This window comes from Furipterus horrens, unplaced genomic scaffold (assembly GCF_987537825.1).
Source record: "Furipterus horrens unplaced genomic scaffold, mFurHor1.1.pri manual_scaffold_5, whole genome shotgun sequence".
In the NCBI taxonomy this organism is placed as follows: Eukaryota; Metazoa; Chordata; class Mammalia; order Chiroptera; family Furipteridae; genus Furipterus; species Furipterus horrens.
Genome location: NW_028327175.1, coordinates 43,977,621 through 44,001,368, shown reverse-complemented (window position 1 = coordinate 44,001,368; position 23,748 = coordinate 43,977,621). Strand labels below are relative to the sequence as shown.

At 38.7% G+C, this 23,748-nt stretch overlaps 1 protein-coding gene across 1 annotated transcript; it reads left to right on the top strand.

The window, feature by feature from the left end:
• The first annotated feature begins 7,145 nt into the window (after window positions 1-7,145).
• On the top strand, window positions 7,146-23,748 carry LOC150008489 (survival of motor neuron protein-like). Its single transcript, XM_090279317.1, has 8 exons — window positions 7,146-7,282; window positions 13,284-13,355; window positions 13,658-13,777; window positions 14,659-14,859; window positions 15,008-15,163; window positions 16,296-16,397; window positions 17,970-18,080; window positions 23,698-23,748. Exons 1-8 carry the CDS (start codon window positions 7,205-7,207, stop codon window positions 23,746-23,748), a joined length of 891 nt encoding a protein of 296 aa, XP_090135443.1. The 5' UTR covers window positions 7,146-7,204.

Here is a 23,748-nt window from a genome sequence, read left to right as displayed (position 1 = left end):
TGCTTCTAAAAAGCAAAACCTTTTACAAAGTGCTCATTAGCTAATAATACACTTTAAAAGTTCACAGGTAACCTGTGAGATATGCTCACAATAAAACACCGGGACACAGGACTTGAGCAGTAACTGAGGCAGTTGTTCATTCACAGATCTGCAGCTCTGGGCACAGCCTAAAAGCCAAATCAAGGTGCTCGCCTAAAAGATGGAGCCGGCTGCTTTTATCCTAACGCAAGTAAAGCCCTCCTCCTTCTCCTGCTCCTCCGTTTTTCCATGCTGGATACTCCGGAGTTACAATCTAACACGATTAACTAAATCAACTGAGGGTGAAAATTAACTCAGGGTGATCTGGTTATAGGTCTGTCTCCAGCTTTTCTTTGAAATTTCTCTATCTTGTTTGCTAGGCTGTCCAGCTACATTTTCCCATTTCCTGGAGTTTGGTGATGACTATCTCCTCCCCTTTGATCTCAGATATCCTTTGTCCTCAGAAGCATTTGTGCTGAGCTGCAGAATGCCCCTTTTCTGATTTGTAAATATGCTAATACTGTTAACTCTGGCTCAGAGACCCTCTAATTACATTTGCCCTTTGCTGCTAATTATTTTCTACTTGTTTGGGAGTCACCAATTTCCTTGACACTTACAAGCCTACTATTGGACCATTTGCCCAGGAAAATTGAGATTTTAAAATTTGTAACATAGCTTTTTTAAAAAAACTGATTTTTAGAGAGGAAGGGAAAGAGAGATGCACCAACTTATTCCACTTATTTAAGCATTCATTGGTTATTATTTTATATGCCCTGATTGGGATGAAACCTGCAACCTTGCAGGACAATGCTATAACCAATTGAACTACCCGTCCATGGCTGTAATGTAACTTTTATAGAAGTATTTTCCATGCCGTGTACTACTCTTACTACTTTATCAGTTGGACATGAATTAGCTTACTGGTATATCAGTGCAGGAACATTTCCTTGCAATACAAGTTGGTGTAGCCTTTCTCTACACTTGTGTTTTCACAAGAAATTGCCTACCAACCTCACTGAAATCAAGATAATCCTATTGAATACTTTCCTTTTACAAACATATATTGCATGCCAAGGACTTCTTTGGGGTGAAGGGGTCAAAGGTTCATGTGGCCTGTACCACTGAAGATGACTGTTAGCGCCCTGACCAGTGTGGCTCAGTTGGTTGTGCATTAACCTGCTAAGCGAAGGAAGGGTCACCAGCTCAGTTCCAAGTCAGGGCACATGCCTGGGTTTTGGGGTCAGTCCCCAGTTGGGGTGTGTGTAAGAGGCAACTGATTGAGTTTTCTCTCTCACATCAATGTTTCTCTCCCTCTCCTCCTCTCTCACTTCCCCTCTCTCTAAAAATAAATAAAATATATATTTTTAAAAATAACTGTTAGGGTGGCTTATTAATGGACATTTAAAATCAGGTTATGTATCTTAAGATTTGCTTGAGGAAATATAACCACATCAAAACTAATTTCATGATATATTGGAACTTTGGATTACAAACAGAATTGTTGATTTGTTAATAAGCACAATCATTATTTGAAAGGATGAGAGACTCCAGAGTCCAAGGAAAAGTTGAAGACTCAAAGCTTTGGAAAGGTCAGGAGTTGAAACAGCTCCAGATACTAAGACAGTTTTTTGTGCTGCTATCAGGTTGAAATCCTGACAACCATTTTCAGTCTTTATCTCAGAGTGCCTTCAAATGAACTGGTTTGGGTTATGTGCTCACCCCCTCAGCAAGAAGAGGGCAGGTCACCTGAGTTGATGGTATAACCAAAACTATATCCAGTGAGGAATAGGTGGTCCCCCAAATAAATCTGGGCTTTTGTTGCCAGAAGGAGGAAGAATGGTGGGCAGACTGAAACAAAGTAAGAGTTTAATACTTTTATTGCAAAGCTAAGACTAAATTTTAAAAATACAGATACATGATACTGCAAATCATGAAGGTGGTAAGTGAAAATCTGAAGTGTGAGAAACCATGATGAGGTTTATACCATTTGTATCTCTAACCAGCTTTCAAAGCCCAAAAATGCAATACACGCTCATTATAGAAAAATGGAAAAAATGCAACAAAAGGGCTAGAAGGAATTTAGCAATAAATTAGGCAGTTACTTAGGAAACTAGGCCTTGGCTGGTGTGGCTCAGTGAATTGAGTGCTGGCCTGCAAACCAAAACGTTGCAGGTTCGATTCCCAGTCAGGGCACATGCCTGAGTTGCAGGCCAGGTCCTCACATCGGGGTGTGTGAGAGGCAACCACACATTGCTGATTCTCTCCCTTTCTCCCTTTCTCCCTCCCTTCCCCTCTCTCTAAAAATAAAAAAATAAAATATTTAAAAAATAAAATAAAACTAAACATACCATTACCATATGACCCAGTAATTGCACTCCTAGTCATTTATCTCAGAGAAATGAGCATACAGCTTAAATGTCCATTTTGACTGACTTTTACATACAAAGTCTCCACCCAGATCAATACACATAGACATTTGCAGCACCCTAGCAGGCTCCTTGTGACTGCTTTTAGATGTCTGTATCTGACAATCACCATAGATGACTTTTGCCTGTTTTTGAATTATATGTAAGTGGAATCATCCACTATGTCCTTTCAGGAGTCTGGCTTCATTAGTTCAACATTACATCTATGAGCATCCTCTGTCTCATGTGTAGCAGCAGTTCACTCTTTTTCATTGTTGCGTAGCATTCTGTTATATGAATGTATGATATTTTAGTAATTCACTCTACTTTTCACTGATATCTGGATTACTTTTAATTTGGGGCTACTATGAATAATTGTGCCATAAACATATATATATCTTGGTGGTTATAAGCACTTATTTCTATTGAGTATGTACCTAGGAGTGGAATTCCTGGGTCACTGGGTTGATAAAATAGTTGTATATTTCTCTCAATGTTCATGCAAATGTGTTTAAACATACATATAACTCCTAGGCATCAGATCTGGGTTTTGGGAATCCAGGCCTGGTTTTAGCAAGCCCCCAGAGTAACTGCTGGTGTCAGGGACTGCCTAAGCCCCAATAAATCTGCTACTCCTGGCACCAGTGACTGCCTGTGTCCTTCAAAGGTATCCTTATCTGCAGACAGGAATTTAGCAACTCTCTGTTCTCAGACTCAACTCCCACTCCCCCATCTGAGCCATCTGCACAAAGTCCCTTCAACACCCCCTGCCCCTAGCTGCTCTAGACTCAGGCGACTATCAGGAGATGGCAATTGTCCAACCACCAGCCTGTTGGTTGTACAAGGGGGCAACGTATCCTATCCTGTACTGCTTACCTAGTCCAAGTCTCAGAACTCTTTAAAAACACGCTCTGTCCCGGGGCCCCTAGCTGCTGGTGTCTGCCCTAACCCCAGCCCGCCACGTTGCATACTCAATAATCCATCTTGTTCAGCATTTGGCTGCTGGCTTTCTCTACCTCTGCTGACCCCCTCCCCTGAAACCTAACAATAACTAAGGGATGTGAGGAGTTTTCTAGGGCTATCAACAAATTATCACAAATTCAGTGGCTTTCAACAACAGAAATTTATTCTCTCACAGTTCTGGAGGCTAGAAGTCTAAAAGTAAGGTGTCAGTAGGGCTACATGCCCTCTGAAGATTCTAGGGGAAAACCCTTGTCTTCCACTTCCAGCTTCTAGTGCCTCCAGGCACCACCTCAGTTGTGGCAGTCTAGCTATCTATCTCTGCCTTTGTCTTCACAGGGCTTTCTTTTCTTTATTTTCTTCCTATCTCTTCTATGGAATTTTGTCATTGGGTTTATTAGATTTTTTTTTTTTAACTGGTTGCCCCATGCACACCCTCAACCAGGTACCTAGCCCGTAATGGGAATCAAACAGGTTATCTTTGGGTTCACAGGCTGGCACTCAACCCATTGAGCCACACCAGCCAGAGCTGTCACTGGATTTAGAGCCCACTCTAATCTAGGAAGATCTTGTCTCTAGATCCTTAATTACATCAGCAAAAACCTCTTCCCAAAGAAGGTCACATTCACAGGTATCTGGTGGATATGTCATTTTGGGAGCCACCATTCAACCCACTACAGGGAGTTTTTTTGTTCTTTTTTTTTTAACAAAAATGGGAAACTTAGCTGTAACTTGATACTTTTTTTAATAGCCATGCCTGCAGGTCAGTATATATACAGCATGTCTGACCATCATATGAATGTATAGTGATTTATCCAGTCATTTCCTGACTCATGGGCAATCAGGATGTTTGTAAGCCTTTACTACTACAAACAATTCTATAATATAGGCCATCGTACTTATTTATCCCCATGTACTGGTGCTTTTATTTGTATAAAAATGAATTCTTACAGGTAGGATTCCTAGGGGAATGGTGTACATATTTATAATTTTATAGATAGTCCCCAACAGGAGGGTAGTACTTCATAGCCCCATGCCCTTCGTAACATCCGATATTATTGATTTCTAATAATTTTTTCAAACTGAGTGAAAAATGGCTTTCAGTTTTGCCCCCCCCCCCAAGTTCTTGGTTTTTAATTTATAATACCATGACTGTGGATGTTAAGCATCCTTTTTCTTTTCCTAGACATTTGGATTTTTTGTGTGAATTGCACAAGTTTTATCTCTGCTTTCTGTTTTTTGTTAAATTTCATTTAGTCTTCTCATAAAGGGACTACTGTTATATCCATTTTTATACTTAAAAAAAGTGAGGTTTTGGTTAAGGAATTCCTCAAAGTTACCAGCTAGTAAACGGCAGGTTAAGGATTGAACCCAGGCAGAGTGAGTACGGAGCTTCCAGTGTTTAGGCTTATTTATTGGCCATTTTTTTTCCTTCTGTGAATAACGTTTTACCTTTGCCTGTTTTGCTGTTTTTACCGTTAATTTATTTAACAAAGCTTATTTTTTAATATATAAGGGATACTACTATTTTCTTACATGTTACAAATATTTTCCAAACTACTATTTGTTCTTTGTTTATTTGTGGTGCTTTTGCTAGAATTTTGTATTACATAATAAAATGTATAGTTTCTTTATAAGTCAAGATACAAATTGACAGCCAGCAAACTTACCCAGTGTGGCATGTTAAAAAATTGTTTAACAAACATTTTGCATGATTCTAGACGCTGGGAAGCCCAAGACTAGGTGCCAGTGTGGTTGGGTTCTGGTAAAGTCCCCCATGTGGGTTGCAGACTGCCTACTTCTTGCTGTGTCCTTGTGTAGTGAATATAATATATTTTTAATGAACTTGAATGCCTTTATTTGGGTGGACTAGCTGGAGTGGGGATGGTGATGGAGGTATAGCCTTGAATTAACTGATTACAGTACCCTCACCCCTTACTGCTTACGCTTCTTTGACTCATTTACATTACCTGCCTGACCCCTAAAAGGTATATGAGTTTTCAATTCTTGTCTGGTTTCTTGTTTCTATCTTAAGATATCATCTATCTGAAGTTTATAAAAATCATCTTGAGTGTATTTTTTGTACATGATTTGAGGGTAGGGAGTTCAAACCTCACATACTGGATGACTAATTATATCTATGTCATTTCTGAGTTATACTGCATTTGCCCATACCATCATTCAAATATTCTTCTGAAACATCAATTGGAATTTTCAACTTTCTGCTGCTCTAACAATTTGGTGTACTTATCATACACAAATCACTGACACATCTTTGATCTCCTAACCCTAGATCCTGAAGTAAGGTAAGGTTAAGGAACTTATTGGTTTTGGCCTTGTCTTTTCTTTATTCACTATTTCACAAAACAATTCCAATATATATTATTCAAATTGGAAATCTGATCATTTATTTGAATTATTTATTTGATTATGGGCAAGTTCCAAGAGTCACTAAAGGTAGGTTTTTAGTATGAAAATTCCATATGCACAAAGATTGGTTCCAGTTCATGACGTTAAATTTAATGTTTACATAAATGCCTTCAAATCTGATTAAATGATTTCCTTTGCAAATCTGCTACAGTATGCTTTTGAGTGCTTTGTCTATTATATGAAATAACTTTGTAAAATATAGTAACTCAAATCTGGATGTCATCAACAGGAAAAGTCATCATTTCTTTGAGAACAAAAATGCCATAGGTTCATTTTTGTTGAACCAGGTCTTGATAAGTAGAAATACTTTTTCAACAGAGAACCTATCATTTAAAATTCTTTAAAACTAAGTCCTCCTTGAAAACATTATGCTAAGTGGAAAAAGTCAGACACAAAAGGCCACATATTATAAGATTCCAGTTACATAAAATATCCAGAATAAGTAAATCCATAGACAGAAAGTAGCTTAGTGGTTGTAAGGTAGGAGAGTACGGAGGAGTGACTGCGAACAGACACAAGGTTTCCTTTTGGGGGGATGAAATGTTCAAGAATTAAAATAGTGGTGGGGACCTCACAACCTTGGGATTATACTAAAAATCATTAAATTATATGCTTTAAAATGGTAAAAAACCTAATCGAGCTTTTAAAATATATACGTATTTCCTTTTGTTAAAGCATTTTTATATTATCTATTGATTTTGGAGAGAGAGGGAGGAAGAGAGACAGAGACAGAGGGACATCGATTTGTTGTTCCTCTTACTCATACTTAAATTGGTTGATTCTTGTATACGCCCTTAACGGGATCCATCCTGCGCGCCATGATCTATCCAACTGAGCTACTCGGCCAGCGCTCTTTAAATATATATATGCGCGCGCGCACACACACACACACACACACACACACACACACACACACACACACACACACACACACACACACACACACACACACACACACACACACACACACACACACACACACACACACACACACACACACACACACACACACACACACACACACACACACACACACACACACACATCCTTGGTTACCTCTGGACTGGTTTTTATTGTATTGCTTTACCCAAATTTTCTAAATCTCCTGCAATGAACACTATTTTAAAAGAAAAGTTATTTTTCAAACAATAATACCCTGGTTGAATCGCTCTAGAACTATACTAAAAAGTGAAATCAAAGAACTGAGAGAATACAGAAAAGAAAACAATGAATCAAGGTGAAGACCACCGGTAGCCAGCGCATAGAAACCGCCCGGGGCGCCTCGTTGCCCTTCAGGCCACCGTACTCTTCCGCTCCCAGAGGTCCCGCGGCGGAAGTCGTCACTCTCAGAGGCACACCGGCCGCGCCGCGCAGCCCCAGGTATCCTCGCCATGGCGATGGGGGGAGGAGGTGGTGGCGGTGTCTCGGAGCAGGAGGACTCGGTGCTGTTCCGGCGCGGCACGGGCCAGGTGAGGTCATGGCGGGCTCTTCCTCCTCCCGACGGTACCCAGGGCGGGCTCCTAGCGCCAGCTAGCCGGCCCTTGGGCTCCATCCCCATCTTCGGGCCGGGACCTGGCCAGTCTGTTTACTGCAGGATTGTGATTCGCCTGTGTGTACATCTTTTCCCATTTGGGAACCTCAACCGCAAGCTCCTTCCCCACGCAGCTTGGGTGCTTTGATGGCTTTGAGCTGAGACCCTACCGCAACTTAGATCTTGGTTTGTCCACTCTGCCTGGGGGGCGTGTGTGGAGGCAGGTCAGGGTGAAGCAGGGAAAATAGGAGTCTATTGAAATCACCCAGACTTAGATCAGGATGTTAACAAAGGAGAACAAATTACTTGGATTCCAGATATACAGGTATTTTGAAACCAGAGGCAACAGTAGTTGCATGTGGATTCAGTAATGGAGACTTGAGAGAGGAAAGTCAAGGATAACTTCAAGATTGTCCTCAGCAGTTGAAAGGATGAAGTTAGTTGCTGTTTACGGATTTGCTGAGATAGGGAAGACTGCAAGTAGAACAGGTTTATAAAGCAGAAGATCAAAAATTAATTTGGGTGCCCTGCTGGTGTGGCTCAGTGGATTGAGTGCCGGCCTACGAACTAAAGGGTTGCTGGTTCGATTCCCCGTCAGGGCACATGCTTGGGTTGGCCGCCAGGTCCCCAGGTGGAGGCGTGCAAGAGGCAACCGATTGATGTTTCTCTCTCACATTGATGTTTCTCTCCTTCTTGTTCTACCTCCCTTCCCTCTCCCTTAAGAAAAAATAATAATAAAACCTTTTAAGTGGGAGGACAAGGGTTTTGCTATTCTAGTGAAGTGGAATGGTTGTCATCATTAGATTATTAGAAGGAATAAGTTGTAGATCCTAGAAGGTTATGGTTCGAGAGTAGGATTTATGGAGAGTTTATAGTTACTGGTTGTAATATAATAAAATCAATGTATGAAAATTCCATTTGCTCCACATTCTTGCTAACACTTGGCATGTCAGTCTTGCATTAATTTCAGGCATTCTAATAGAAGTGTGGTGACATATTGTTGTAATTTTATTTAAAGGTGAGTAGCTGAGATTGGGTGATAGATCATTGGTAAAGAAGAGTTTAAAAACCCGCAAAGATAGGGTATTGGAAAGATCATCTGCATGGGTTTTTGAATAATCAAGAATTATGAGTAGTAGTTTTGGAGAAAGTACTGGGATAGAAATCTCGGGGAATAAGGAGGTGTGACTCAGTGGGCTGTAGATTGTGGCAATGCGGGGCACAGTGAGGCAGGGGACTCGGTTGACAGAATTTTTAAAGCTAGGAGTTTTGGGGAGGAAAGGGAGAATAATCTAGAAGTGGAAGTGAGGAGCAAGGAAGATTTATTACCCACCTCTGGTTCAATAAGGAAAAAGTATTTCATTTGAGATGGCTGCAAGGAAGGGGGCATCCTCAGAGAAAGCCAGATGTTAGTTACAGCAAGAAGATAAAGGAAATATTCAGAGAAGAGGTTAAAAGATATGGGATGGGGAGTGTATTGGTTACTTAGGAGCACAGTGGAAGTATCAGGAGTTGAGAAACGGTAGAAGATGGCAGGACATGAGGAATAATTTCAGAAATCGTGGCTGCTGGTGGTGACTGAGACACATATCAAAGCAGCTCTAATGGCCTGTTTTGGTTGCTGTGTAACAAATCACTCAAAACTTGAAACAATCATTTTATTTCTCATAGTTTCTCTAGGTTAGGAATTTGTGAAGGTCTTGCTGGGCATTTCTCCTTGAGACCTTTCATGTGGTTGCATCCTCATAGCTGGGACTGCAGCTAGGGATTGGCAGGCCATTTCTTTTCTCCTAGCATCTCAGGGCTTCTGTATGTGGTCTGGTCTCAGGGGCTGGGCTGGTTTGGATTTCTTTATGTGCTTTTGTAATCCTTCCTTCTCATCTCTCCTCATCTCGTTTCCCTGGACCACTGCTCACCCACTTTGTCCCCATAGGTTAGCTTGCATTTTCTAGAACTTTATACACATAGAAACTAGAATTTTATAAACATAGACTTTTTTTTTTTTTTTTTTTTTTTTTGGCTGGATTCTTTTACTCAGCATTGTTACTTTGGTTTTCATTTATTTTGTTGTGTATATCTGTTGTTCATTCCTTTTTATTGCTCTGGTATTCCATTGCATGAGTATATGAAATATGTTCATTCATTTACTTGTTCTCGAACACTGGATTGTTTTCGGTTTGGGGCTGTTACAAATAGAGCTGCCATGAGTATTAGCGTAGAAGACTTTGTATGATGTGCTTTTGTTTCTCTTGGGTAAATACCTAGGTCACTATTTTAACTGTAAGAAGCTGTCAAACTTTTTCAAAGTAGTTGGACCATTTTACGTTTCACCTAGCAATGTGTGAAAGTTCAATTTGCTTCACATCTTTGACTAACACTTGTTATGGACAGTCTTGTGTTAATTTTAGACATTGTAATAGGTGTACATCTTGTGGTTTTAATTAGCATTCCCTGATGACTGATGTTGATCATCGTTTTATGTGCTTATTTGCCATGTATATATCTTGTTTGGCAAAGTCTCTGTTCAGATATTTTGCCCATTTTTGAATTGGTTTGTTTTGTTTTTGTTGAGATTTGAGAGTTCTTCATATATGCTAGGTATGAAACCTTTATCAGGTAGGTAATTTGCAAATGCTTTATCCCAGTTTGTGGCTTGGTTTTTCAGTCTCAACAGTGCCATTTAGACAGAAAACTGAAATCTTAATTTTTCAGTTTTCTTTTTTGGTGGTTCATTTATTGAAGGCTATCTAAGGTTGCAAAGATTTTTCTTTTATGTTTTATGGTTTGAGGTTTTACATTTAGGTCTATGATAAACTATGAGTTAATTTTTCTTTATGGCTTAAGATACAGGTCAAAATTCATTCTTTTGCATAAGGATTTCCAAATGACCAGCATCATTTGTTAAAGCTACTGTGCTTTCCCTACTAAATTGCATCTGTACTTTTGTTGCAAATTAATCATGTATATGGGACTGTTTCTGACTCTTGATTTCATTGCATCTATTTGTCTACCTTAATGCTAAAAACACACTTTCTTGATTATTGTAGCTTTAGAATGCACCTTAAAGTCAGATAATAAGTCCTTCAACTTGGCTTTGCTTTTTCAAAATTGTTTTGGATGTTCTAGGCCCTTTGTATTTCCATATGAGTTTTAGAATCAGCTTGTCAATTTAATATACTTTCTTTTTTGTTAGGTCTACAATTAAATATATTTGATGCTGGTAGTTTTGGCTTTTTTCTAACCCAAGTTTTCCATGGTCATGTCTTGCTTGGATAAAGCTTATTCTTTAGTAGATTTCTCTGGAAAGGAGAATGATGACAGTATTCTTCCACATTTTAAACTTAGTCTTACTACTGAAGGACAGCTAGGATATATATAAAATCCTTGGCTCATACTTTTCCCCATTAATTTCTTTGAGAAAGTCTAATACTAACTGCTTTTCTTTATTTTGTAAATGACTTGGTCTTTTTGCTTAGAGGCTCTGAGAATTCCTTTTTTAGGTGTTTTTGTTTGTTTGTTTTTGGTAGCGTTTTTAGCTTTCTTTCCTTCAGGGATCCCATTTATATATATGTTAAATATTCTTTGTTAGTTGTTTGTATTTACCACTTCATTTTTAATTTTTATTCCTTTGGGATTTTTTTTCCCATGTCTTCATTGGTACCCCTTAGATTTTCAGTCAAATATTTCTTACTTTCAGCTTTTAAAATTCTTTTTCTTTTTGCTGCTCTGATTTGGTAAGTTCCACTGCCTTGTCTCGACCTCACTGGTCTTTCTGCTTCGTCTAGTCTGTCGTTGAACCCCTCTGGTGTATTTTTCAGTGCATTTACTGTATTCTTCAGTTCTGTGACCTCTGTTTGCTACTCTTATATTTTTCTCTTTATTGTAGTTCTCACTGTGCTTACCCATTCTCCTGAATTTGGTGAGCATCTTTATGACAATTATTTTAAACTCTTTATCAGGTACTTCACTTATCTCTGTCATTAAGAATTTTAACCTATTCTTTTGTTTTGAACATATTTGTCTGCTTCTTTATTTTACGTACTGTGTTGGTTTCTGTGTATTACATAAAACAGCCACCTCTCCCAGACCTCAAGGAGTGGCCTCATTTAGATGAACCTTATCTTTCAGCCTCGTCCTAACTCTGAGTTGGCTCTCAAACCGTTAAGTGTGGACAGAGACCTGTCAGTGTCCCAAGAGTGAGGATTTAAATTAAGTCAGTAGCTAAATTAAGGCTGATTGGAAGCCAGGCCCTCAGGCAGCAGCTTTTAAAGTCTGCAACATATATAGGCCTATGAGAACACAAGTGTAACTTCCCCGCTGGCCACCAGAACCAGGTGATCTGAAAGTGTCCCCTGGATACAAGTTGCAGTAGTCAGGGTGCCGGACAAGTATAAGCTCCTTTCTGGAAGATAACAGTGAGCTGGAGTGAGGCAGAGGGAGAGAATGAAGGTGCCCACTGGCTGGAGTGAGGCAGAGAGTGTGAAGATGGCACCTGCAAGCCTCTGTCCTGGTTAAGTATCCCAGCAGGTTCCTAGATAGGTATTTATTAGCTTCTGCCCCTAGTGGGGTGTGCCTTAAGATAAGCAAGTGAGCCTTTTTAGCTTAAGGTCTGGGTGCCTCTCAGTTGGCTGCTTCAGCACTGGGCCTCCGGGGCAGGTGAGGCCTTTAAGAGCCTTTACTTAGTTTGCTGTTCTTTATGGGTCTGGTAGATGTGAGCCCCCTCAGTTTTCAAAGCTAAATGTTTTGGGGGCTAATCTCAGTATAGGTCTTAAAAGTTAGGACATCCAGTATGGGGTTTAAATCCACCACTCCTCAGGGCAAAGCTTCTGGCCTTCATTTCTCTCCCCATTGTGGGTTGCTGCCCAAGGGTTGGGTTTATGGTGAGATTGTGTCTCAGCCTCTCCTACCTGCTTTGATGTCAGGTTTTTTCCTCATTTGTCAGTGTGTAGTAGTCTCTTGACTAATTTTTAGATTTTTTTTCAGAGGAAATTTTTCCATACATCGCTGTAGATTTGATGTGTGGGTGGAAGGAGGTGAGTTCAGAATCAGCTGTATCTTCATCTTAAACTGGAGAAAATCCACTTCTTTTCATTTAATTAAAACATTTCCTGGCCGGTGTGGCTCAATGGATTGAATGTCAGACTGTGAACCAAGTGTCGGCTGGTTCGATTCCCAGTCAGGGCATATAGCTAGGTTGCCCCCAGTTGGGGGCGCAAGTGAGAGGCAACCACACAGTGATGTTTCTCTCCCTCTCTTTCGCCTTTCCCCCCTCTCTAAAAATAAATAAATAAACAAGCAAAAATAAATTATTAAAAAAACATTTATTGTTTTATTGTTTGCACCTCACATTTTAATATTTGATTATATTTGTTTCCTATTCTTTTTTGTTTTGTGTGATGTTATGTGTTAAATCCCTGATTTCTCTTGAGAGCAGGTAGCATGGTTTTATACCTCTCCATGAAGATTAGTGATTGGTGGGCGCTCAAAAATATTTTTAATTGAATTATGTATAAATTCTACTAAGCACTCATTAAATTCAAAAATAGAAATAATTTTAGATCTTTTCCAGATTATTTAATATCAGATTTTTTCCCACTAAAACTAAGGCCTTTATCTTCTTGATTTGCCAAACTACACCCTTTATCTGCTCTTAGGAAAGACTGAATGAAGTGTGAGTTATACTTGAACAGATGCACTTACGGTCAGTAAATTGGGATTAAATTGTGGAGCATTCACTTCATGGCATACCTCTTAGGACATTTACATATGTCACATAATCTCTAAGCAGGTAGGCTTCTTGTGGTTATATTTAGGATTTAAAAACCCATTTTTAGTTTAATTTTATGTGTGGATTAAGGTGGCTGTTGGCATTTTCAAACATACTTTTTTTGATGAAATCCATCCAAACATGAATTGTTTTTATTCTTTACCTTTCCCAGAGTGATGATTCTGACGTCTGGGATGATACAGCGCTGATAAAAGCTTATGATAAAGCTGTGGCTTCATTTAAGGTATGAAATGTTTACTTTTTTGCTTAATTGATAACTTTTACAGTAAATTGTTAAAGTGCATATTATTCTAATTTTGAAGATTAAAATATAGCATGGGTTAGTTAAAGTAGATATGATAGCAGTGGTGCAGTAATTAATACTTTAGAGCAGCGGCCTCCAACCTTGTAGCACCAGGGACTGGTTTCATGGAAGACTTATTTTTCCTCGGACCCGGCGGGGTGGGGATGGTTTCCGGGTGACTGAATTATACTGTGACTTTGAATCATTCTGTAACATATACATTTCTGTTCATATTTTTATAGCATGCTCTAAAGAATGGTGACATTTCTGAAGCTTCAAATAAACCAAAAGGCACACCTAGAAGAAAACCTGCTAAGAAGAATAAAAGCCAAAAAAAGAATGCCACAACTCCCTTGAAGCAGGTTATTTTAAGATACTGAGATTTAACTTCAAATAATTTCTTCATACTGTTTATTAAATAGTATAAAATATCTTTAACTTAAATAATTAGTATAGTGTTTTCCATTGGTATGTAATAATAACATTTTTGAAACTATTAAACTTTCTATTGTTTAGGAGCATGCATGTCAATAAAAGTATAAGGAATTAGGTAGGACTGATAAATACTAAATTTAGGACAGTGTTTACTTTATTGGGGGGAAGGGAGCAGTGCTGTTTGGGAGGCGGGTGTACCTGAGGGCCTTAAACTGAATTGGCAGTATTTTACTTTTTAAACTGGGAAGTGGGTATCCTTTTTTTTCTTCATAAATACTAAAATTATTAATACCCAGGAACCTAAAATTCTCGGTAGAGTCCTTTCTGCTATTTAAAATAGTAAACCTGGAAGCTAAATATTTTGGCATCTCATTAGTCACTTTAGTTTCACCATTACCAAGCAGGAAAAGAACTAATATTTGTTAAGCATTGCTGTTTGCCAGGCCAGAGGTGCTGGGCACTTCACGCATTGCCTCCTTTCTATTCTTAACAAATAAGTGACATATTTTATATTATGTCCACCTAACAGGTGAGGAAAATAAGACTAACAGATTTAAAAATCTGTCCATGATTATAAAAATGGCAGTATTTATATTAAGTGACAGAATTATATTATTATGTTATATTTATATTGGAATTCAGAGTTACATATTTTGGGCTCCAAGTTTTTTTCACTGCCTCATTCTGCCTTCCAGATCAGTTATACAGGGACTGTCCCCTCTATCCCCTATTCTACCCCACCCAAACAAAATAATAATTTACCATCTTTAAAAGAAGTGTGTGTGTGTATCTTTGTTTGTCTTTATAGTGGAAAGTTGGTGACAAATGTTCTGCCATTTGGTCAGAAGATGGCTGCATTTACCCAGCTACCATTGCTTCAATTGATTTTAAGAGAGAAACTTGTGTCGTGTTTTATACTGGATATGGAAATAGAGAGGAGCAAAATCTATCTGATCTACTTTCCCCAACATCTGAAGTGGCTAATAATACACAACATAATGTTCAGAAGGTGAGGATACAAAAAATAGAATTCTTGGAAGCAGAGACTAGATGAGAAACTATGTGGTATAACTAGTCAGTTTGATCCACTGAGGCATTAAATTTTTCTTAATGACACCTGTATAACAAAAAATATGTATACTTTTTTCTTTTCAAAGAATGAAAATGAAAGTCAGATTTCAACAGATGAAAGTGAGAACTCCTCCACGTCTACTGGAAATAAACCAAATAACTTCAAGTCAAAAGCTGCTCCATGGAACTATTTTCTCCCTCCACCGCCCCCCATACCAAGATCAGGACCAGGACCAGGAAAGGTAACTTCTACACAGAAAAGGTTTCCCAGGAAATAGTTAATGATATTGAAACATTCAACAAATAGTGAAACCTTCCATTAAGGGAATTGTAGATTTTCCCATGAAATTTCTGTAGCTTTCTGTAGGTGTTATAAATACACACTTGAGAATTCTTCAGAAAGGAAATATGATGGTAATGCAGAATAGTTTAGAATGAAAAGCTTTTCCAACTACTTTTATAGAGTATTAGGTATTAGACTAATAATATAGTGAACTTAAGTTAGAAAATATGATATTTTATCAGCTGACAATTCTGATAGTTCCCCAAGTCACTTGTGTAAGATATATAAAAATTGGAAGAGAATACAGTATTTACCTATAATACAGGTAAAATTGTAAAGGGCTCCCAGCTTGTTTTATAGAGTAAATGTAAATATCGTTTTTCTTGATGCTTCTTTTGGTAATAAGTAACAAGTTGACTTAAAAAGGTTTATATTTTAGGTTATATCGTAGAACCCTGTCTAGCTGTTAGGTATAAAGCTGTGATTTCCCTGGAGGTTTTGGTATTCAGGAAATAATAATTTTTTTAATAAAAATTTCAAGCATGACTTATTAAAACTTTCCTTAAGATTTTCTGCGAGATCTGTCTTGAGATTTACATTATATTCATTTCTAGAATGATCAGGCCTCTTTAATTTATGTTTATGTGTCTGCATATGTATGTATAATGCTTTATTGGTCTCAGGGTGCCGATTTTTCTTGTTAAGTGAGAAGTTTACTAATTATTATAGTATATGCTCTAAGTTAGCATATGTAACTACTAAGAGGATGTCTGTAAAAAGATTATACAATCTAGGTAATGAAATTTTGGGGGATATAGTGATTTATGATTGAAATATCTTGCTAAATATACTATCTCTTGATTTATTAGGTAATTTAAATTTTTTCTTACTTTGATTTTACTCCCTGAATGTGTATAGAAAGGAAATGAGAAAAATCTAGATTTATGATTCCGTTTGACTTCAGCATTTGGTACAGGCAATTCTGTTTAATCTTTTTGGTTTGTTATTTTAATTTTTTTGACATTAAATATTTTTTCCTCTTTTCATATTGAAATTGATAAATTAATCTTCCTTCGAAATACTTTTTGCAGGCAGGTCTAAAGTTTAATGGCCCACTACCACCACCACCACCACCACCACCACCACACTTCCTGTCATCATGCTGGCTGCCTCCTTTTCCTTCTGGACCACCAGTAAGTACAAAAGGAACTCAGATTAAATTTTGCTTTCATACATAGTTTGGGATTTAGCAGAATATAGGTGATTAGGAAATGTTATTTAAACCATTCCTCAGGCCAGGTTCTTATGGGTAAAAATTTGAACTAAACCTTGGGTTTTGGGGTTTTTTTGTTTGTTTTGTTTTTAAGATTTTATTTGTTTTCAGAGAGGGGGTAAGGGAGGGAGAAAGGGAAAGAAACATTGATGTGCAAGAGATACATTGATTGGCTGCCTCTCACACGCCCCAACTGGGGACATGTCCTGCAACCCAGGCCTGTGCCCTGACTGGGAATCAACCAGCAACCTCTTGGTTCATAGGCCGGCACTCAGTCTACTGAGCCACACCCGCAGGGCAGCCTTGGGTTTTTTAATGCCCTTCTCTACCAGACTTATTCCTCTTATCGCCCCAGCTCTTAGCCTTATATCGCCTGCTTCCTTCCTAGGGAGGTAGTTCCTATTTGATAAAACTTAATTATACCATACATAAGGATTAATGTTTTCTCTTTCCAGGTATGCTTGGATATTAGCTTCTGATCATGTAGACAATCCAGATATCTAATGGTAGACTTTTAGATAACAATAATAGGCCACATACGAAGGCACTTTTTGGCAAACCGTGTTGGGCTGGGGACAGTGCAGATGTTCTACTCAAGACCTTTATTTGAAATGCTGTTTGAGTATTTTTTTGAGGAAAACTATCAAAGTATTGAGTTGGCCAAAAAGTCCATATGGTTTTTTCCGTAAAATAAAAGACACATTTTCATTTTCACCAATAACAATTGATTTGGCTATTTGGAGTATGTCAGCTATCTCCCACTTAATATAACGTTGACTGTTCTCAATTAATGTCCTGATTTGATCTCTTAATTTCAACTGGTCTGTCCGACTGTGGAGCATTATTCAGTGAGTAATCTCCAGCACAAAACTTTGCAAACCACTTTGACACATTTGATCCGTCACAGCACCTTCTCCGTACACTGCACAAATCTTTTTTGCACTTCAGTTGCATTTTCACCTTTCTTGAAATAATAAAGCATAATATTCTAAAATGTCACTTATTTTCTTCCTTCTTCAATATTAAAATGGCTCCACAAAAATTTACCGATTTTGATGTTTGTTTTTAAATGCACGCTGATAATGAGAGCTGTCACAATGCAGTCTAACAAATTGTTTTGAATGAAGTTAAAGGCAACTAAGCACTATTAGAGCCCTCTTATGGAAAAAACGAAATGAACTTTTTGGCCAACCCAGTATTTATGCTTGGCCTTCCACCCATGGTTTCATAATGGAACAAAAAAATAGTTCTTAATCAAAGCAAAATGCTTAAAGATTTTTTGTGTCCTGTTGTCTTTTGATTGTTGTTCGATTTAATTTTGTTGGCCTTTTGTTGTTGGTAATGGTTCGCTTTCTCCAAATATCAGATTTTTAAAAAAATTTTAAATAGATAACATGGAATTTAGGGAGAGATACAATTAGCATCCAGCTTTGTCTCCATAAAATGGGTCTACAGACTTCACATTTTAAAGTATATTTTTCTCCACTTCCAGATAATTCCCCCACCGCCTCCCACATGTCCAGATTCTCTTGATGATGCTGATGCTTTGGGAAGTATGTTAATCTCTTGGTATATGAGTGGCTATCACACTGGTTACTATATGGTAAGTTATCACTCAGCATCTTTTCCCAACACTTTGTGGTTGTGTGACCTTGTTGTGTTTGTGACTAAAAAAATGATTTGTTACATTGGGCAGATCCTAAGGGTTAAGAAGAACTACCTTAAAGTTTAAAAAATACAACTATTTGTCTAAGGGTTATATTACTTCTCTGTTGTCCCCACTAAGTGTAAGTGTAGTACATTTAAAAGTTTTTTATGTCATTTGATTATTTTGATTACACACTTTCAAATTTGATGACACTCTAAATTATTTTCCAATTCCATTAGCCTTTCCGTTTCGATTTGAAATAAAATGGATTGTAGGAGATGGGGGGCAGAGAATAATCCCCCCAAAAAAATAAGAAGAAAGAAAGACAAAAAAAAAGGTTATTTTTGTGCATAGAGGAAAGTCTGATGATAAATGCCAAACCGGGCCTTAGAGACTGAAGCTTCATACTTGCCACTTGATACATCAGTCTGTTGCAGACATGTTCTATTATATGAGGGATGACCAAAAAACCTGGAATTTTATTGATTAAAAATTGCATATTCTTACATGTTTAAACTTCAGCCACCTTCAAAATATTCTCCATTTGATGCAGTACACCTATTGAGACATTTTTTCCACTGCTGAAAACAGCTTTTGAACTCATCAATTTCGATGCTTTTTAGTGCTTCTGCCATTTTTTTTCACCTCTTCCACATTGGCAGAATGTTTCCATTTGAGGACTTTTTTCATTCAGAAAACAACAACAAAAAAAAAGATGTTTGGGGCAAGATTGGGTGAATAGGGAGGGTGGGGTACAGGAGTCATGCTGCTTTTGCTCAAAAACTGCTGAACCATCAGCACAGTGTGGTCAGGTGCATTCGTAAATCACCCATCATGAAATATGCAAATGCATTGAAAGAGTCTTCAGAAATATTCACTGAGGCTGAATGCAGCCTCTCACAACAATTCCAGCTGGTACACTGATACATGTGGGTTTCTAGAGCACTCACCTATCAGGGGAAACCTGTACTACAAGAAGATAAGTCTGGCTTTTTTGGGTCGCCCCTACCTCGTAATTTAGCAGGAAATTTTTAAAAAGGAAATTGTTATGCCATGCTAAGATTATGATGTGATATTGTAGCCACTTGAATTTTTAGTTAACAGAAGAAAACAACTCACTTGATGGTGTAATTTAAGTGTATCATCTGTACATGTCTCCATTAATTTTATTTTAAAGATTTTATTTACTTATTTTTAGAGAGGGGAATGGGGGGCAGAGAGAAACATCAATGTGCTAGAGAAACATCAATTGGTTGCTCTCGCAAATCCCCAGCTGGGGACTTGGCGCACAACTCAGGCACGTGCTCTGACCTGGAATCGAATAGGCAGCCCTCCAGTTTGCAGGCTGGCACTCAATCCACTGAGCCACTCCAGCCAGGGCTCCATTAATATTCTTACTTAAAAGCTACTCTTCAGCCCTGTCTCAGTTCGTTGGAGTGTTGTCCTGTACACCATAGTTGGAGGTTCAATCCCCAGTCAGGGCACATGCATAGGTTGTGCGTAACATCCCTGATTGGGGCCTATATAGAAGACAGCTGATTGATGTTTCTCACATTGATGTCCTTCTCTCTCTCCCTCCATCTTCCCTCCTCTCTGCTTCTCTCTCCATATCTCCCTCCCTTTATCTTCTCTAAAAGCAGTGAAATAGATCCTAAGGTGAGGATGATAAATAAATAAACAAACAAACGTTCATTGATTCTAGAAAGAGAAACATTGATGTGAGAGAGAAGTCAGCTACCTCCTGCACATGCCCTTACCGCGGTTTGAACCCACAACCTAGGCATGTGCCCTGACCAGGTATCGAACCTGCAACCCTTTGGTGCACAGGATGATGCTCCAACAAACTGGGCTATCCGACCAGGATGAAGTCCCCCACCCCCACCCCACTCCCCGCTCCTGTTTTTTTTTAAATCAGTGTGCGGTTGCCTTTCACGTGCCACCAACTGGGGGCCTGGCGTGCAACCTAGTCATGTGCCCTGACTGGGAATCAAACCAGAGACACTTGGTGCACAAGCCGACGCTCAGTCCGCTGAGCCACAGAAGCCAGGACCCTGAAGTTTCCCTTTTAATGACCAGAAAGAGAATGCAAAGTGAACAAAATAAGTTTGTTATTTGTTTTGAGACTGGTTATCTAACTTTTTAAGCTTCCTTCTTCTGCACTTCACATTTCTCTGCATATTTTTTAATTATGAACTATTTTGAAAAGTCATTTGTATAATTTATATAAAGTTTTGACATAGTTTATGTTTATTTTTAAAGTTTTTTTAGACAGGGAAAAATAGAGTTGGGGAAGGGTGATTCATCCATAGCTCTGTTACACAGATTTACTGTATTTTATTTTATTTTACTTTTTCTCAGGTTCATATTATGTGTAGGCTCTTGGTTTTGCTTGGTAGTTGCAACTTGAAAATGTCTGTTTACCACAGCCTTAAATAGTTATGGACCTTACTGTTTTCTACTTTGGTAGCTCTAGCAACAGTTTAAAAATATGAATGTATTGTACTAATGTGTTAGGATATATTTGACTTGAAGGATGACATGGATCAAAATTAGAGTTGACTCAATTGTATTTGTAAACATTCATGTACTTGATTGTCTGTGCTATTAAAACCTAGCAGATTTTAAGTGGACTTTTATCTATGGTGCTGACCACCAAAATACAGGTGTTTCTGTTTCTTTCATGTGTTCATGGACCAATTTTTGGGAAAACTGTATTGTCCAGAATATTTGCCAGAAATTCAGAGCTAACCTATGACTAACTTGTTCCAGAGAAATGATCTTTACTTTTTATGAATATTATTTGCATATGTGAATAAATTTAAAACATATGTTTATATTCAGTAATATGAAGAAATTGCATTTCCTAGTTCTTGTATTTTTTTTGTCTCTGAATTTTAAGTATATTTTATTGATTATGTTATTACAGTAGTCCCAATTATTTTCCCCTTTGCTTCCCTCTGCCCAGTACCCTCCTTCCCTCCAGCAATCCCCTCCGCCCCCATAGTTCATGTCCATGGGTCGTGCATATAAGTTCTTTGGCTTCACCCTTTGGTATATTATTCTTAATTTCCCCCTGTCTATTTTGTACCAACCGATTATGCTTCTTAGTCCGTGCACCATTTCCCCATTTCTTCCCTTCCCCCCCTCAACTGATAACCCTCCAAATGATCCCCATAACTATGATTCTGTTCCTATTCTGGTTTGCTTAGTTGGATTTTGTTTTTATTTTTTAGATTCAGTTGTTGATAGTTGTGAGTTTGTTGTCATTTTAGTGTTCATAGTTTTGATCTTTTTCTTAAGTTCCTTTGACATTTCATATAGTAATGGCTTGGTGATGATGAACTCCTTTAGCTTCACCTTGTCTGGGAAGCACTTCATCTGCCCTTCCATTCCAAATGATAGCTTTGCTGGATAGAGTAATCTTGGTTGTAGGTTGCTTTTCATCACACTGAATACTGCTTGCCAGTCCCTGCCTGCCTGCAAAGTGTCCTCTGAGAAATCAGCTGATAGTTCTATAGGCAGCCCCCTGTAGGCAACTCTCTGCCTCTCTCTTGCTGCCCCCAGGACTCTGTCTTTATCTTTCACCTTTGGCATCTCAGTCATGATGCGTCCTGGTGTGGTCCCCTCTGGGTCCAGCTCGCCCGGGACCCTCCGTGCTTCCCGGACCTGCATGTCCATCTCCTTCGCAAAATTTAGGAAGTTTTCCTCATTATTTTCGATTCTTGCTTCCTCATTCAGCGCTGGTTGACTTTTTTTCTTCCTTATGTTCCAAATCATTGATTTGAACCCTGGTTTTCTTCCCTTCACCATTGGTTTTGTGTGGATTTTCCTTCATTTCACTTAGCATAGCCTTCACTTCTTCTCTTATGCGTTTGCTATACTCAAGCATATCCGTCAAGCCTGTGACCATCTTTATCACCAGTGTTTGGAATTCTGCGTTTGTTAGGTTGTCTCCTCATCTGTTAGGTTGGCTATCTCTCGTCGCTTTGTTCTCCCACTGGAACCTTGATCCATTTCCCTTTCTGGACCATACTTCTCTGTCTCCTCATTCTGATAGGCTCCTGTGTTTTTTTGCCTCCACATCCCAGGTAGAGCTGTCGCTCCTGTTACATTGGAAGGGGCGGAGCCTTAAGGATTCATCAGTACAGGGAGACCTGTTTCACCATGTTGTGGCGCTGTATGTGGGCGAGGGGTCCAAGAGGGAACAATGCCTCCTGCCCAGCACTCGCCCCCTTTCCAGGCACCTCTCCCACTTCCGCACTGGACTGGTGCCCCTCTAGCTGCTGCCCTGGCCATTGTTCCTAGAGCAGGTAGGTCTGTGGACGTTCTAGGACCATGTGGGCCCTTTAAACAAGCAGACTCTGCTGAGACCGGCAGTTTCTGCTTCCACCCCAACCCCCACTGGTCTGCACAGTCAGAAGCAATGAGGCTTGATTTTCCCCAGTGCTGGGACTGTGAGCTGCAAGGTCCGGTGAGGAGCTGGGAGCGCTCCCCATGTGTCCCTCCTGACTTTTTAAAACGTGTGACTGCACTTTCAGCCAGCGTGCTGCTGCTGCCACCACCACACTGTGTCCTCTCCACCCTGGCTCCGCCCCTCCTACTGGTCTGGATGAGTATTTCTTCTTCTTTTTTTTTTTAATCCTATTTCTTCTTTATATCTTTGTTTGCTGGACTTCCATGCAGTTTGATTTGCTGGAACTTCCGGTTGTTTCTGGTTTTGAGGTAGTTGTATTCCTTCTTAGTTGTGGAGGGAGACACAGCATGTCTGTCTATGCTTCCATCTTGGCCAGAAGTCTCTGTCTCTGAAATTTTTACCACTAAAAAGCAGCCACTACTCATTGCAAGTTTTCCAACAACTTAAGTATTTTTAGACATCATTGCCCTCAGCTAACAATTCTTAAGCATTGCTCCACAGAAGTACATGTAATGGACAACTTTCGCCCTGTTCCCTTAAGAGCAGCCAGATAGGATTTGGGCTCACCTCTTCACCTCGGCCTTTTCTCTTTCTAGAGATCCAAGTAGAATGCAAATGACTAAGAATATTATTATTGGAATAACATGAATTGGTTATAACTTTGATACTCATTAGTAACAAATCACTATTAAAATATCTTATGACCTCTAAGGTACAGATGAGTAGTGAAATGGAGAGCTAGTATACATGTAGGGAAAGACAGATGGCATTGAGACCAAGACGTTTGGGCTTGGGCAGACCAGAGAATAAATATTTGTTGATATATTTTTTTAACTACTAAAATGTTTTTATTTAGTGAGTAATGGTCTTTGCTTATCTTAATAAATGAGTGTGACAATTATATATTTGCTGAAAATAAGGTTTATAGGTGTGCTCATGAACATCATTGGACTTAGTGAAAGAAGAAAATTTCTTAATTACAGCCTAATTATATACTTTGGGATCACTTTTAAAGTACATTGGAAGACTATAAGCATATTTTCCAATGACATTTACTTTGTTAAATAGAATCAGTAAAATATCTTATGTGAAACAAAATGTTTATATCTGTATAAAATGTGCCTGCCATTCTTTTAATTTTTTTTATTTTCCTTACAGGGTTTCAAACAAAATCAAAAAGAAGGAAGGAGCTCACATTTTAAGGAGTAA